This window comes from Oncorhynchus nerka, linkage group LG6, assembly GCF_034236695.1.
Source record: "Oncorhynchus nerka isolate Pitt River linkage group LG6, Oner_Uvic_2.0, whole genome shotgun sequence".
Classification (NCBI taxonomy): domain Eukaryota; kingdom Metazoa; phylum Chordata; class Actinopteri; order Salmoniformes; family Salmonidae; genus Oncorhynchus; species Oncorhynchus nerka.
Window position 1 is genome coordinate 20,274,792 of NC_088401.1, and position 15,971 is coordinate 20,290,762.

General features: G+C 44.1%; 2 protein-coding genes across 5 annotated transcripts; one reads left to right on the forward strand and one right to left on the reverse strand.

Moving 5' to 3' along the window:
• The first annotated feature begins 7,539 nt into the window (after positions 1-7,539).
• On the forward strand, positions 7,540-12,708 carry LOC115130148 (interferon regulatory factor 8-like). Of its 3 annotated transcripts, none has more exons than XM_029660959.2 (10): positions 7,540-7,646; positions 8,577-8,635; positions 8,813-8,935; positions 9,070-9,250; positions 9,616-9,758; positions 9,882-9,957; positions 10,103-10,156; positions 10,272-10,661; positions 10,778-10,881; positions 11,245-12,708. In XM_029660959.2, exons 2-10 carry the CDS (start codon positions 8,579-8,581, stop codon positions 11,401-11,403), a joined length of 1,287 nt encoding a protein of 428 aa, XP_029516819.1. In that variant the 5' UTR covers positions 7,540-7,646; positions 8,577-8,578; the 3' UTR covers positions 11,404-12,708. The 3 variants fall into 3 exon arrangements, with proteins under 3 accessions (XP_029516819.1, XP_029516820.1, XP_029516821.1); XM_029660960.2 differs by having other exon boundaries at positions 10,106-10,156; XM_029660961.2 differs by having other exon boundaries at positions 10,842-10,881; positions 11,245-11,332.
• On the reverse strand, positions 12,434-15,960 carry LOC115130150 (ER membrane protein complex subunit 9-like). Of its 2 annotated transcripts, none has more exons than XM_029660962.2 (6): positions 15,554-15,960; positions 14,949-15,145; positions 14,703-14,779; positions 14,418-14,487; positions 14,223-14,317; positions 12,434-13,017 (listed from the first exon to the last, which is right to left on the reverse strand). In XM_029660962.2, the coding sequence occupies exons 2-6, from the start codon at positions 15,141-15,143 to the stop codon at positions 12,837-12,839; spliced, it is 618 nt and encodes a 205-aa protein (XP_029516822.1). In that variant the 5' UTR covers positions 15,144-15,145; positions 15,554-15,960; the 3' UTR covers positions 12,434-12,836. The 2 variants fall into 2 exon arrangements, with proteins under 2 accessions (XP_029516822.1, XP_029516823.1); XM_029660963.2 differs by having other exon boundaries at positions 14,949-15,187.
• Positions 15,961-15,971: the final 11 nt, after the last annotated feature.

A 15,971-nucleotide genomic window follows, 5' to 3' on the forward strand; every position in this document is an offset into this window, starting at 1 on the left:
GACACTAACATGTTGGGTAAAGGTTGTGATGCTTTTGTTTGGTTAGCTTTTGGAAACGTTAGCTAGCGCATACCTGCGGATGGCTAGTATTCCATGTCTGTGGATGCGTAGTCTTCTAGCCAAGATATAGCCCAGATATGAAATGCAACCATAATGGACTGTAGCGCATATACAGGACACACAACCGCTACCGGTGGTTCCATGATGACAGAAATCCGTGGGACGAACGAGTGACGAATTTCCGGGCAAGGGCAGTCCATTTAAAATGAATCCATTCTTCCCTCACACCTTGCCCTGCAAGTGTCAACTCATCATGTGTCATGATACGTCATCTTCTTTGGTGGGGTTTATCGGTAGTTGGCATTCAACGTTATGGTGCATTACCGCCACCTACTGTACTGTAGTGTGGGCCAGCGAAAGGGGGAAACTAAATCCTAACTGCCCGCTCCGTTACTCTAAAAAAGATAACGAGTGGTGCAGCAGTCTAAGGCACTGCATCGCAGTGCTAGAAGCGTCACTACAGACCCGGGTTCGATCCCGGCCACGACTGGGAGACCCATAAGGTGGCACACAATTGATCCAGCGTCGTGAGGGTTTGGCCGGCCGGGATGTCCTTGTCCCATCACGCTCTAGCAACTCCTTGTGGTGAGCCGGGCACTCGGACACGCTGACTGCGGTCGCCAGTTGTAAGTTGTTTCCTCCGACACATTGGTGCGGCTAGAAGCAGAACGGCTTGGCAGGGTCGTGTTTCGGAGGACACATGGCTCTCGACCTTTGCCTCTCCCGAGTCCGTACGGGAGTTGCAGTGAGGAAAAAAATAATAAAGAGCTGGGACCAAAGTAACAAAGCCTACCAGCAGCAAGGGCATTGAAGATGAAACGTGGCTGGGTCTTTCAGCATGACAATGATCCCAAACACACCGCCCGGGCAACGAAAGAGTGGCTTCGTAAGAAGCATTTCAAGGTCCTGGAGTGGCCTAGCCAGTCTCCAGATCTCAACCCCATAGAAAATCTTTGGAGGGAGTTGAAAGTCTGTGTTGCCCAGCAACAGCCCCAAAACATCACTGCTCTAGAGGAGATTTGCATGGAGGAATGGGCCAAAATACCAACAACAAACAGTGTGTGAAAACCTTGTGAAGACTTGCAGAACACGTTTGACCTCTGTCGTTGCCAACAAAGGGTATATAACAAAGTATTGAGATAAACTTGTTATTGACCAAATACTTATTTTCCACCATAATTTGCAAATAAATTCATTACAAATCCTACAATGTGATTTTCTGGATTTTTTTTCTTCTCATTTTGTCTGTCATAGTTGAAGTGTACCTATGATGAAAATTACAGGCCTCATCTTTTTAAGTGGGAGAACTTGCACAATCGGTGGCTGACTAAATACTTTTTTGCCCCACTATGTATGTATGTATGTATGTATGTATGTATGTATGTATGTATATATACATACATGCATACATCTCTGATTAATGCCCTCCTTGCCTGGTCTGTGAGGTGTGTGTGTGTGTATATATATATACATACACCTCACAGACCAGGCAAGGAGGGCATTAATCAGAGAGGCAACAAAGAGACCAAAGATAACCCTGAAGGAGCTGCAAAGCTCCACAGCAGAGATTATCGGTCCATAGGACCAGTTTCAGTCGTACACTCCACAGAACTGGGCTTTACAGATGAGTGGCCAGAAAAAAGCCATTGCTTAAAGAAAAAAATAAGCAAATGTAACAGTTGTTAAAGTACTATGTGAATTTCACCAGGTTCATATATCAATATGTTGTGTTGATTTGTTATGCATGCCTGCATCCTGGGAGAAGGGGAGTGTGTACTTACGTTTTGCCCGGCATGCTCGTGCTCAAATCATTTTGATGCACTGAGAGAGGTAGGCACGCTTTTTCTGTCTTCATAAAAGTTTGATTCTTTTAAGTACAAAGTCATACACACAGTGTTTTGTTCATGAATATTGATGTACATTTAGAGGTTACTCATAAGTGGATGGTATTGTTAAGATGCACTTGTAATTGTACTTTTTAGGATGATATCACCATTCTGAATTCAACATGTAGTTAATAGCTAGCTAAGGTATTAGCAGGCTATTGTATGTGTGAACGATGGCTAGCTCCTCGAATGATCCCAGTCCCTCCTATTGTGCATCTGTTGTAGAAAGAGGCGACGATTCTCAGAACAGATGTGCTCTACAAATGTTTTATTTCCTTTTGGATGCAGATGCAAGATGCCGAGAGTCAGTTCTGCTTGATTAAAACTACCTGATCTCCAAAGTCCACGTTCATAGTCTCTATCAACCACACACAACGCAGAGTTACAGCGGTGCAGTATAGCACCGGCTACACAAACACGTTTTGTGTTCTCCAAAAGGCATGTGGGAGAATCCCCAAACATATGGAAGAAGGTACTCTGGTTAGATGAGACTAAAATTGAGCTTTTTGGCCATCAAGGAAAACACTATGGCTCAAACCCAACACCTCTCATCACCCCGAGAACACTATCCCCACAGTGAAGCATGGTGGTGGCAGCATCATGCCGTGGGGATGTTTTTCCATCGGCAGGGACTGGGAAACTGTTCAGAATTGAAAGAATGATGGATGGTGCTAAATACAGGGAAATTCTTGAGAGAAACCTGTTTCAGTCTTCCAGAGATTTGAGACTGGGACGGAGGTTCACCTTCCAGCAGGACAATGACACTAAGCATACTGCTAAAGCAACAGTCAAGTGGTTTAAGGGAAAACATTTAAATGTCTTGGAATGGCCTAGTCAAAGCCCAGACCTCAATCCAATTGAGAATCTGTGGTATGACTTAACGATTGCTGTACACCAGCAGAACCCATCCAACTTGAAGGAGCTGGAGCAGTTTTGCATTTAAGAATGGGCAAAAATCCCAGTGACTAGATGTGCCAAGCTTATAGAGGCATACCCCAAGAGACTTGCAGCTGTAATTGCTGCAAAAGGTGGCTCTACAAAGTATTGACTTTGGGGGGGGGGGGGTGAATAGTTATGCACGCTCAAGTTGTTTTTGTCATATTTCTTGTTTGTTTCACAAAAGAAAAAATATTTTGCATCTTCAAAGTGGTAGGTATGTTGTGTAAAGCAAATGATACAAACCCTCAAATCTATTTTAATTCCAGGTTGTAAGGCAACAAAATAGGAAAAATTCCAAGGGGTTAATACATTTGCAAGCCTCTGTACTTGGTCCTCAATGAGGAATGCTCACTCCTTCTCCGTCAGACAGCACATTACATTTAGCAACTTCTTACACTTTCCCACCACTCTCTCAATGTGTTCTGCTCAGGTCAGTCTAGTGTCAAATAGGGTTTGGCCGGGGTAGCCCATCATTGTAAATAAGAATTTGTTCTTAACTGACTTGCCTGGTTAAATAAAATCTCCCACCTTCATCCTCAATCAAACAAGCGAAATGTCGGTATAAGGACAAAGTGGAGTCGCAATACAACGGCTCAGACACGAGACGTATGTGTCAGTGTCTACAGACAATCACGGACTACCAAAAGAAAACCAGCCAAGTCACGGACACTTACATCTTGCTTCCAGACAAACTAAACACCTTCTTTGCCCACTTTGAGGATAATGGCCCGCTACCAAGGACTGCGGGCCCCCACTCGCCTTCTCTGTGGCCGACGTGAGTAAGACATTTAAACGTGTTAACCCTCGCAGGGCTGCCGGCCCAAACAGCATCCCTAGCCACGTCCTCAGAGCATGAGCAGACCAGCTGGCTGGTGTGTTTACGGACAATCTCTCCCTATACCAGTCTGCTGTCCCCATATGCTTCAAGATGGCCACAATTGTTCTTGTACCCAAGAAGGCAAAGATAACTAAGTGACTATCGCCCCATAGCACTCACTTCTGTCATCATAAAGTGCTTTGAGAGACTAGTCAAGGATCATATCACCTCTACCTTATCTGCCACCCTAGACCCACTTCATTTTGCATACCGCCCCAATAGGTCCACAGACGATGCCATCGCACTGCACAATCCCATCTGGACAAGAGGAATACCTACGTAAGAATGCTGTTCATTAGTACCATCCGAGCTCAACCCCGCCTCTGTGCAATTGGGTCCTGGACTTTGACTGGCCGCCCCCAGGTGATGAAGGTAGAAAACAACATCTCCACTTCGCTTCGCTGATCCTCAACACTGGGGCCCCACAAGGATGCATGCTCAGCCCCCTCTTGTACTCCCTGTTCACTCATGACTGCTTTGCCTTGCACGCCTCCAACTCAATCATCAAGTTTGCAGATGACACAACAGTAGTGGGCTTGATTACCAACAACGACGAGACAGCCTACAGGGAGGAGGTGAGGGCACTCGGAGTGTGGTGTCAGGAAAACAACCTCTCACTCAACATCAACAAAACAAAGGAGATGATTGTGGACTACAGGGAACAGCAGAGTGAGCACTCCCCTATCTATATCGACGGGACAGCAGTGGAGGTTAAGTTCCTCGGCATACACATTACGGACAAACTGAAATGGTCCACCCACACAGACAGTGTGGGGAAGGCGCAACAGCGCCTCTTCAACCTCAGGAAGCTGAAGAAATTTGGCTTGACACCTAAAACCTTCAAACTTTTATAGAAGCACAATTGAGAGAATCCTGTCGGGCTGTATCACCGCCTGGTACAGCAACTGCACCGCCCACAACCGCAAGGCTCTCCAGACTGAAAAACAGCTTCTATCGCAAGGCCATCAGACTGTTAAACCGCCATCACTAACACAGAGAGCCTGCTGCCTACAGTCGTGGCCAAAAGTTGAGAATTCCCCAAACAATCGGAAAGGGGATTCATCAGAGAAAATGACTTTACCCCAGTCCTCAATAGTCCAATCCCTGTACCTTTTGCAGAATATCAGTCTGTCCCTGATGCTTTTCCTGGAGAGAAGTGGCTTCTTTGCTGCCCTTCTTGACACCAGGCTATCCTCCAAAAGTCTTTGCCTCACTGTGCGTGCAGATGCACTCACACCTGCCTGATGCCATTCCTGAGCAAGCTCTGTACTGGTGGTGCCCGGATCCCGCAGATGAATCAACTTTAGGAGACCTGAAGCCTTATCCACAACAATTGAACCGCTCTCCTTGAAGTTCTTGATGATCCGATAAATGGTTGATTTAGGTTACTGGCAGCAATATCCTTGCCTGTGAAGCCCTTTTTGTGCAAAGCAATGATGACGGCACGTGTTTCCTTGCAGGCAACCATGGTTGACAGAGGAAGAACAATGATTACAAGCACCACCCTCCTTTTTGAAGCTTCCAGTCTGTTATTCGAACTCAGTCCATCAGCATGACAGAGTGATCTCCAGCCTTGTCCTCGTCAACACTCACACCTGTGTTAACGAGAGAATCACTGACATGTCAGCTGGTCCTTTTGTGGCAGGGCTGAAATGCAGTGGACATGTTTTGGGGGGATTCAGTTCATTTGCATGGCAAAGAGGGACTTTGCAATTAATTGCAATTCATCTGATCACTCTTCATAACATTCTGGCGTACATGCAAATTGCCATCATACAAACTGACTGAAAATTAATATTTGTGTCATTCTCAATACTTTGGCCATGACTGTACATAAACTCGAAATCATTGGCCACTTTAGTAATGTTTACTCATCTCACATGTAAACTCAGCAAAAAAAGAAAAGTCCCCTTTTCAGGACCCTGTCTTTCAAAGATAATTCATAAAAATCAAAATAACTTCACAGATCTTTATTGTAAAGGGTTTAAACACTGTTTCCCATGCTTGTTCAATGAACCATAAACATTTAATGAACATGCATCTGTGGAACGGTCGTTAAGACACTAACAGCTTACAGACGGTAGGCAATTAAGGTCACAGTTATGAAAACTTAGGACACTATAGTGGCCTTTCTACTGGCTCTGAAAAACACCAAAAGAAAGATGCCCAGGGTCCCTGCTCATCTGTGTGAACGTGCCTTAGGCATGCTGCAAGGACCAATGAGGACTGCAGATGTGGCCAGGGCAATAAATTGCAATGTCCGTACTGTGAGACGCCTAAGACAGCACTACAGGGAAACAGGAGGGACAGCTGATTGTCCTCGTATTGGCAGAGCACGTGCAACACCTGCTCAGGATCGGTACATCCGAACATCACACCTGCGGGACAGGTACAGAATGGCAACAACTGCCCGAGTTACACCAGGAACGCACAATCCAGCCATTCAGTGCTCAGACTGTTCACAATAGGCTGAGAAAGGCTGGACTGAGGGCTTGTAGGCCTGTTGTAAGGCAGGTCCTCACCAGACGTCACTGGCAACAACGTCGACTATGGGCACAAACCAACCGTCGCTGGACTAGACAGGACTGGCAAAAAGTGCTCTTCACTGACGAGTCGCGGTTTTGTCTCACCAGGGGTGATGGTCGGATATGCGTTTATCGTCGAAGAAATTAGCGTTACACTGAGGCCTATACTCTGGAGGGGGATTGATTTGAAGGTGGAGGGTCCATCATGGTCTGGGGTGTTGTGTCACAGCATCATCGGACTGAGCTTGTTGTCATTGCAGGCAATCTCAATGCTGTGTGTTACAGGGAAAACATCCTCCCCCCTCATGTGGCACCCTCCCTTCCTGCAGGCTCATCCTGACATGTCCCTCCAGCATGACAATGCCACCAGCCATACTGATCGTTCTGTGCGTGATTTCCTGCAAGACAGGAATGTCAGTGTTCTGCCATGGCCAGCAAAGAGCCCGGATCTCAATCCCATTGAGCACGTCTGGGACCTGTTGGATCGGAGGGTGAGGGCTAGGGCCATTCCCCCCAGAAATGTCCGGGAACATGCAGGTCCCTTGGTAGAAGAGTGGGGTAACATCTCACAGCAAGAACTGGCAAATCTGGTACAGTCCATGAGGAGATGCACTGCAGTACTTAATGCAGCTTGTGGCCACACCAGATACTGACTGTTACTTTTGATTTTGAAACCCCCCTTGTTCTGGGACACATTATTCCACTTCTGTTCATCACGTCTGTGGAACCTGTTCAGTTTATGTCTCAGTTGCTGAATCTTGTATGTTCATACACATTTTTACGCATCTTAAGTTTGCTGAAAATAAATGTGAGAGGACATTTCTTTTTTTGCTTAGTTTATATACTGTATTTTATACCATCTATTGCATCTTGCCTATCCCGCTCGGTCATCGCTCATCCTTATTTATATGTACATATTCTTATTCCATCCCTTTAGATGTGTGTATTTGGTAGTTGTGGAATTGTTAGATTGTTGGAATCTAGAAGCACAAGCATTGCTACACTCACATTAACATCTGCTGACCATGTGTATGTGTCCAATAAAATTTGATTTGAAGTGTCCACTTCATTTGAGGGCTGAGGGGTGTCTGGTGTTTTTTATGCATTCGGGTGTTAATTGTGGGAGGCTCTGCCTGGGGAGACGACTTTCTGAGCATAGGCCATATTTTAAGCGATATGTTGCCCCCTGGCGTCACAACAGTACCTAAGTTAGTTCTGTAAAGTCACGTGATTTCTGGGAAAAGGAACGTCCCCCTCTGCTCTGTGCGAGGCAAGTAAACAACTTCTGGATTTCCAGTCAAAGTGCTATGCGGGGGTGCGCTCAACTGTAGTTAGGAAACGGAGGAAACGCAACCTAAGGTAAGCGAAACCAGGTCACCCAATAACATACATTAATGACAATCATTCTAAATCTGTGGAAAAGATGTAGGTTTCGCTTCATGAGCAATCTTGATTTATTTAGTTCGCTATTTTTAGATGGAGACGAATAGTTTGATATATATTTCATACCAACCGATGCAGAATATAAAGTAATTACTTTAGGATCATGATCAACGTGATTAGGTCGCATGTGGCTCAGTTGGTCGAGCATAGCGCTTGCAAAGCCCGAATTGTGGGTTCGATTCCCACGGGGCACCCGTACGAACAAAAAAAATGTATGCACTCACTACTGTAAGTCGCGCTTATCAGCGTCTGCTGCATTTATAAAATGTAGTTATTTCATGCTTTATCATGAATATACAATTAAATATATTGTAATGAAACAGCAGGGAGCAGGTATCGACGCGCTATCGACTGTGCCGCAAAAGAATGCTCCTGCGGGCAGAGCCGATTTCCGCGTTCATACACCCAGGGTCGTTACACTATAGTATCGTATCTAAGTGTAATCACAGTCAAACCATCTTTGGCAGAATATTTACTTGCCAATAATACATTATTTAAAAGTCCAGTAAGTAACAATGTGAGCGACCCGACCAAATTCATATAGAAATGTGAGTTATGGATATGTCATTTTCATTGAAAGCAAGTCTGATAAGCTGTATATCCATTCTTTGTGCGCTACTTCTATGCTTACGGCTAGCTCATCGTTTTACTTCCTGTTTTGTACACCATCTTCAAACAGCTGAAAATAACTTTTGTTTATTTATGCACTACCACACTCCTCACAGCTAGCACTCTTCATGTATTCTGTTTGGTTGATTTATTTTCTATTGTATAGTGTATCGTTTTTATCAGACACAAAAATGTGTATTGCCAAACTAGACTCAAAGTTATACTGCCTCTTCACAGCTATGGCATCTGGGAAAATTCGCTCCACGCGCAGACTACGCGCTTGGATGGTAGAACAGGTGAGTGTTTGTGGAGGATGGGCTCAATAGTCAAATGTGTGTTAATTGTAACAGCTGACTAGAGTGAGTGTTTCAGCTGGTATGTCAGTGATAGGTAGAGTCAATGTACTGTCTGGGAAATGGGTCGAGTGTTTCCCAAGCAACACTCACCACACCCTGTTGAATGTATTGGTGCAGGTCAGCAGTGGGAAGTACCCTGGCCTGATATGGGACGATGACGACAAGACCATGTTTCGTATACCATGGAAACACGCCGGGAAACAAGAATTCCGCAGCGAAGTGGATGGTGCCATCTTCAAGGTCCTGACACTAACAACTTTATGACTAGTTCATTGACATTTTACAGTAGGCTCGTCATGTATTATCTATTAAAAACACAGTAGTAGATATTACTTCCTGCGTCTAAATGCCTTCCTCTTTCTACTCCTCGACAGGCGTGGGCAGTGTTTAAGGGGAAGTTGTCTGAGGGGTGTCATGCGGACCCCGCCTCCTGGAAGACGCGGCTGCGAGTTGCTCTCAATAAGAGCCCGGAGTTCAGAGAGGAACCTGAGAGGTCACAGCTGGAAATCTCCGAACCATACAAAGTCTACCGCCTCGTACCCATCAACGAACAAGGTGAGACCAGCACACACGCTGTTAGTTTGTTAAACTACGTTTATTTCTACCCCTCTGCTAAGATGATCCAGCAATTATCTTTTGATCGTTTGTGTAGACATCTATAACAACATCATACCTACGATCTGGCAATAGAAACTGGGTGTAGCCGCTTACATTCTTTAAATTTCACTCAAGGTTGAGAAGATTGACATTTGCCAACTTCAATACTCTAGTTCCCTCAGTCAGTCCAAAGGTTCATAGTCATACCAGTCAACCGTGCAAATTAGCACAACAATAACTCCATATAGTTTGTAGCTATGGAGACAACTTCAAAGCAGGGCAGTAAACAAATTCGTGACCTATGGTCCCTTTTCTCTTCACAGCATTGGGGAGTGTTGACATGAAGGTCCAAGCCAGAGCAGGGGGGAGGAAGAGAAGGAGCCTCGATTCAGACATCGAGGCGGAGGAAGAGGTGGTTAAGGTCAAGCAGATGAAAGAGGTTACCACCTCCCTACCAATCACCATGGTAGGTCTGGCATTTTGAGGGGAAAATAACAATCCAATGGAAACAAGTTATAGAAACTTTTGGATGCATCTCTATTAGTTATGTCAGTCTCTCACCGACATGTTTGATGTTTCTATTTATCAGTCTGTTCAGGAGATTGAGGAAAGTGTTCTTACAATCCAGCTAGACCAGCCCTCGGTCATGGTGAAGAGTGCTGGGAGTAAGTCTTATGTCTTACTAACGCAATGTCTGAATCTCTATGTTAGTTAATGCTGGATCTCTCAGCCACTGTCTCTTCATTCTGTGGAGTTCCAATAGCATGTGGTTGATTGACATGCTCTTGACATTCTGTTGTCTTCCTCTAGCAGTCAATGAGATCCAGGTGAACTTCACGATCGAGACCGTCCCTCCCCCTGGAGGTAATACTACTGATGCTGCAGTAAATGCTAGACAGAGTATATCAGAACTGTTTTTCATCACATACACTGAAAATGCAGTCTGCTGTCTCTCATTCAATCTCATTCTCTCCCCCAGCCCGGGACTCTTTCCATGTCTTAGTGAAGTACATGGGAGAGGAGGTGCTTAAACGTGGGGTCATGGGCAGCGATGTCCGGATCGCCTATCTGCCCTCTTCGCCCGTTCCCCCCACCCTGATGGTGGCTGGGTTCCCCCGCATCCCCCTGCCCGACCCCCCTTCCACCTTGACCTCCAGCATCGGGCCCAAGTTCCAGGCCCTCTCCACCCTGCTGCCCTTCATGGAGAAAGGGGTGATCCTGACCTCCATGAGAACAGGGGTCTATGCTAAGCGCTACTGCCAGGGCCAGGTGTTCTGGACAGGGCCACATTCAGCCACGGCGGGACCGCACAAGATGAACCATGCTGTGGAGCCCGTGCGGCTCTTCGATAGAGAGGCTTTCAGAATGGGTGAGTGACATGGGGCTGTTCACTCTCTCGGTGAGGATCACCCCACTTCTTTTTTGTCCCCTTAATGGATTTGAGTATTTCAGCAGTCAGTGTGTATTTACTGACTGTTTCCTTAGAGCTAGACCACTTCAGCAGCCACGGGGGAGACCCTCCTCAGTGTGGCTTCACCTTGTGTTTCAGTGACAAAGAGGACCCATCCAGCAAACTCATCGTCACACAGGTACAGCTGACTAAGCCGTTCCCACCTAATCATAAAATAACTGTTAAACCTGTTCAAATGTAAACAAAAAGGTGTAGCAAATGCATACCGTAGAATGTTAATACTAGTCTATTCAATCTGCATCGCAGAAGTTCAGCTTTAAAGCGTGATTGAAATTTAAAGGCAATGTTTCTGCTTTAGCGAAGACTGCATTTGTGTGCTCAATCTGAAATTACCTTTAAAATATATAAAAATCGGGGAATCTGTTAACAGCTTTACAGATTGAATAGATCCCTAAGGTTTATGAAAGTACAGCATTGCTACACCTTATTTTTCCCTGTGAAATAAGAGGGATTGAACCACCCACCCCCTCCTCTCCTCCAGATAACCCTACCCTGGGCTCAGCAGCAGGTCAAGGAAGCTGAAGACTTCCGGGAGTCAATGACCTACTTCCGCAACATAACCAGCGAATCAGGAGAAGTCACCATCAACCTGGTATCAGGTTCATTGCTATCCGAGATCCTTGGGACGTCCCTACCTTAAACCCTAAACGTTTAAAAAATGTCAACTTCAAATGGGGGCGGGATAGCACGTAAAAGTGGCCTTTAACATCCAATCACAGGACATCTTGTATAATTGACTAGTCTTTTTTTAAATGAAGCACTCTGATCTGATACTAAGGTATACACATGATGCACTAAATACTTGTCTGAATAGCACTACATGGAGTGGAAGATGTCACTTTGGTTTTGCCCTCAGTATTGCCCTTTACCAACTTGTTATGTTATACTGATGTTCCAAACTCACTTTTATATGGAGTCAGATACTTCTACTCCTTGTTGCAGTCTTTGAATGCTGACTGGTACTGCGTCAGACACCTCTCCGTGTCCAAATGTTGCTTACATTAGGTGTACCTGTTGACCAAGTTGTTTTAAGTAGCATATGAGAGAAACACTGACAGGCTCTGAAGCCATAGTAGGCTGAAGGTCAGTGATTTGATCATCACCATGCCAACCGTTATGAGGCGGGAAACGAACTTGTCTTCCATTTCTGTTTCTGAAAGTGGTAACGCACATTTCTATAGAGGACATTAATATTCCTAGACTTTGAAGCAGGCTCCTTCACTGGAGACATTGGACTCTTAAATGTGTTTGCAAGTATGTATTCAAGAGCAAGTGAGTTTGTTTTGCATTTGTTAATCTTCTCTCCATAACTCAGCACTTACTACTAGTCCCAACCGTAGGAAGTTAGTGTTAATGAGATTGGCCCAGTTTTGCATGGCAGGTCACTTTACAGGTTTACCCAATTAGTCAATTACACAAGCCACAGTATAAAGCAGGTGTGGAGACTGTTCTAGGGACCATGTCTGAAAGGTTGTTTTCTGCACCTTTGAACTGGCAATCTGTTCGATCTTGCTCTATTGCACAAATCAAGTATGTTTATATATAAGGTCTACTTAAGCCTTTAAGTGCACAAGGTGATGGCTGGCCTCGTCAGACTTTTTAATCTGTTAGTATTGTAGAAATTAATGTGAATTGATATTTATATGAACATAGCACATGAACACTTGAAGTAGTTTGTAGATGTAGTTTAATAAATGTATATAAGGTTACATACTGAAAGCAGTGGGACAGGATGCACATAATGTGATGCCATTAGCAGTCAGTGAACTATGAGCACAGCTTTGTCAGTTGTAAGTGGGTTAACAACATGGCTACTGGGTTTGACAAGGCACACTGACTGAGAGACCGGAAGACTGCACAGATTTGTCAAACTGTAAATATTGGTTATTTATGCTGGTCTTTTATTCAATGTTCTGTCTGACCGCATTAAATGTATTTCATATTATCTTGGATGATGTGCGCTTATTTGACTGTTAGATGTTAATAAAAATATTCTTAATTTGTAGTATCAGTAGGTTTAAGACAAATAATTCAAACTTTTTCAAAGTAACAAATTAAAACCACAAACTTATTTCAGACATTACCATTGGCTGGTGAGGCAAGCTCTGCTATTTTGGCATTGAGTTTCTGATTTGTCCAGTCCCTAGTGATGTCGTCCAAATGGCTGTCAAAATCCACTAATAATGAGTGATCTCCAGAGTCCAGCAGCTGATTGGCTATTTCCCGGGTCTCCTCCCACTGCCGCAGCATTATCCTGGAAGAAAAACAAAGGTAGCTTTAAATGAACCTGTACCTCCCTCTTCAGGTACTAACACTAACCATGTTTCCATCCAACCTTTTTATGCAAGTGAAGTAAGTACATGACAGATGAAAAATGTCACGACAGGCCTGCTGGAAACATTACATTTGGCGGTGCACTTTCCAAATGTTGACAAAACATGCTAGACAAGGTGGGATCTTTTTGTCTAAAATTGTGTAAATGACAAAACGCTTATGCACATTGATAACCATATCGAAGTAAACTTGGAGTCAGGCGATATGTTATGTTGTCCTCCTACTACGACTTGGGAAAGTATGCAATTTATTAGGCAACAGATGAAATAAGTTATGATATACTTCACAAGGTGGTGAAAGTGCAGTGATGAGCTTTATGCTCCTTTCCAATAAATATTGAGGGTCTAATTCTGGTGACATGCTTGTCTGCCATTTCACAAAGATAATCTCTCTTTTGTCCTTAATACTCTCATGTAGGTGTAACCGATGTGAAATGGCTAGCTAGTTAGCGGTGGTGAGCACTAATAGCGTTTCAATCGGTGACGTCACTTGCTCTGAGACCTTGAAGTAATGGTTCCCCTTACTCTGCAAGGGCCACGGCTTTTGTGGAGCGATGGGTAACTGCTTTCGTGGGTGTCAGTTGTCTGTGTGTGCAAGAGGGTCCCTGGTTCGAGCCCGGATTAAAAAGTTATACTGTTACATAGGCTATACCCACACTATCTGCCAGCTGTTGGCTAGAGCACACGTACTAAGACCAGAGTGGGCACATTCATTATATAACGCAACATTTTGTGACAAAACCATCAGAAGAGTTGAAAATGTGATAAACCCATTTAACTTGTACTTTTTATTATTTCGGTACATGGGAATTTAACCACAAGTTGTTTTTATGTGCACTAGGTCATCACACACAGCCTTTTATCTGCAACGAGTCAATTTGACGGAAACATCTCTGGTGGGAAAATACACGTTGTTTTTATGCAGATTTTAGAATATTCGCATGAAAATCTGTCACCATTTAGATGGAAACCTAGCTACTGACTATTGGAATTTGGTTCCATGCTCACTCAGATGCAATGTATGTAGTCATATGCAGTTGATAAAAGGTGTGCTATTAACAGAAAAGCAAACTGTAGTTAACTACAGTATCTTGAAAGAAGGATAGCAGAGATGTCCAGCTCTTACGTATGTTTGTCTTTGAGGGTCCAGCGGGTGTCTTTCCGCTCATACATCACTATGGGAGGCACCCTGTAGTCAGGTGACATCTTTCCACCATCAATCTGAAAAGCCACAAAGATCAGAGAAGTAGATTTACCAAAAATCTGCATTGTGACCATGTACACACACAGGAATTTAGACTACATTTTCGTGGATACTTACCATTAACAAAACTGCATTGTTACACTGCTCGGCAATCTTATCTGCAATCTTCAATGCACATGGCGTAGGGCTGCCCAGCGAAGGAGAGAGAGAAGGAATGGTTAGTGTTTAACACAGGTGATATTTTTTATTTAACTAAGCAAGTCAGCTAAGAACAAATTCTTATTTTACAATGACAGCAGTGCATGACAGCATATGCATGTGATAAGCAGGCTATCAGCCACAAACTACCTAATAGAGAAAATAACATCTACAGAGGTGAAGCTGGACCACTATGGGACACACCTGTTGTCTGACACACAAGCGTTGGCTTGGTAGTATCCTACAATCCTTTGCTGTGTCTGTGCACACCATACATCCACCTGAAGCAAAAGGTATGATACATCACAACATAACAAATACATTAAGTCAAAAGACAACCACAATGTACATGCACCACTGCCAGGTAAGGATGAGTAGTTAGGCTAACTGTATTGGTCATTTCAGACACATGTTTGACAGTGAAGACCACTCAGGATATTAAATGGTTACCTGTGTGAGACCAAGCTGGGTGATGGGAGCCAAAGGTAAGTGAGAGTGGAGCAGGGGAACACAGTCCGTCACACACACAGCACCACCTGCTGGACTGGACGACAACAGCAGCCCATTGACACTACACCGTGGAAACAAACAGCCGTGCAGGTACATCTTCACATAGGCCAGACAGGACAGCTCAACCTCCCCCATTGCTGTGGACAGAAAAGGGTGCAGACCAGAGAAAATGCAGCAAACTGCATTTAGTGATGAATACGTTGTTATAGTAACATGGAATAACTACAATAAAACACTATTGTTGGCTGGATTTGAGCATTTTGATGGCAGAAGTCATGAAAGCTGAGATGGTAATAAATAGGTGTAACAGCTATAGTAACTAGCTGAAATTGTAGCCAGCTGGTTAGCACACATCTATGGTCGAAGGGCCTGCCTACGTAGATAGTTATGGCCAATAGTAGTTACCATCCTTTTATTAAAATATAACTGAGAAAGTCTATAGTGTAGATATTGAAAAAAAACAATTATTTGATAGGATATATAGGCGTTCATCACGAGTTAACGTTACGTTAGCTAGCTAACAGTTAGTAGCAAGCTAGGCTTACCGTCAATGGATATTATTTGCTGGGATGAAATTTCAGAAGTCCAGTAAAACAAACGTCTTGTTTGAAACTCATCTAATAGTGCATGTTAATACATATATAACTGAATATTGATCATTTACAAACGTTTGCACTGTGGAGCTGAAACTGCATCATTCATTAAGACCATTTCCTGTTCCGTGCCCGCCTACCAACAGTACATCTGCATTTGGGTTGGTAACAATAGCGACTGTCTAAAGTTCTATTGGCGTCTCAGTATGCCAATCATTTGGAAGTGGATCCGTTCTTCAAGTAGTGACGGTGTCTCCTCCTGGTGGACAGAGTTTGACATACCTTGTAACCCAATCATGCATTCATGTTTTTTTGACACATTTACAAAATATGATATATGTAGTATAGCCAGATCTGTTTGTGCCGTCTT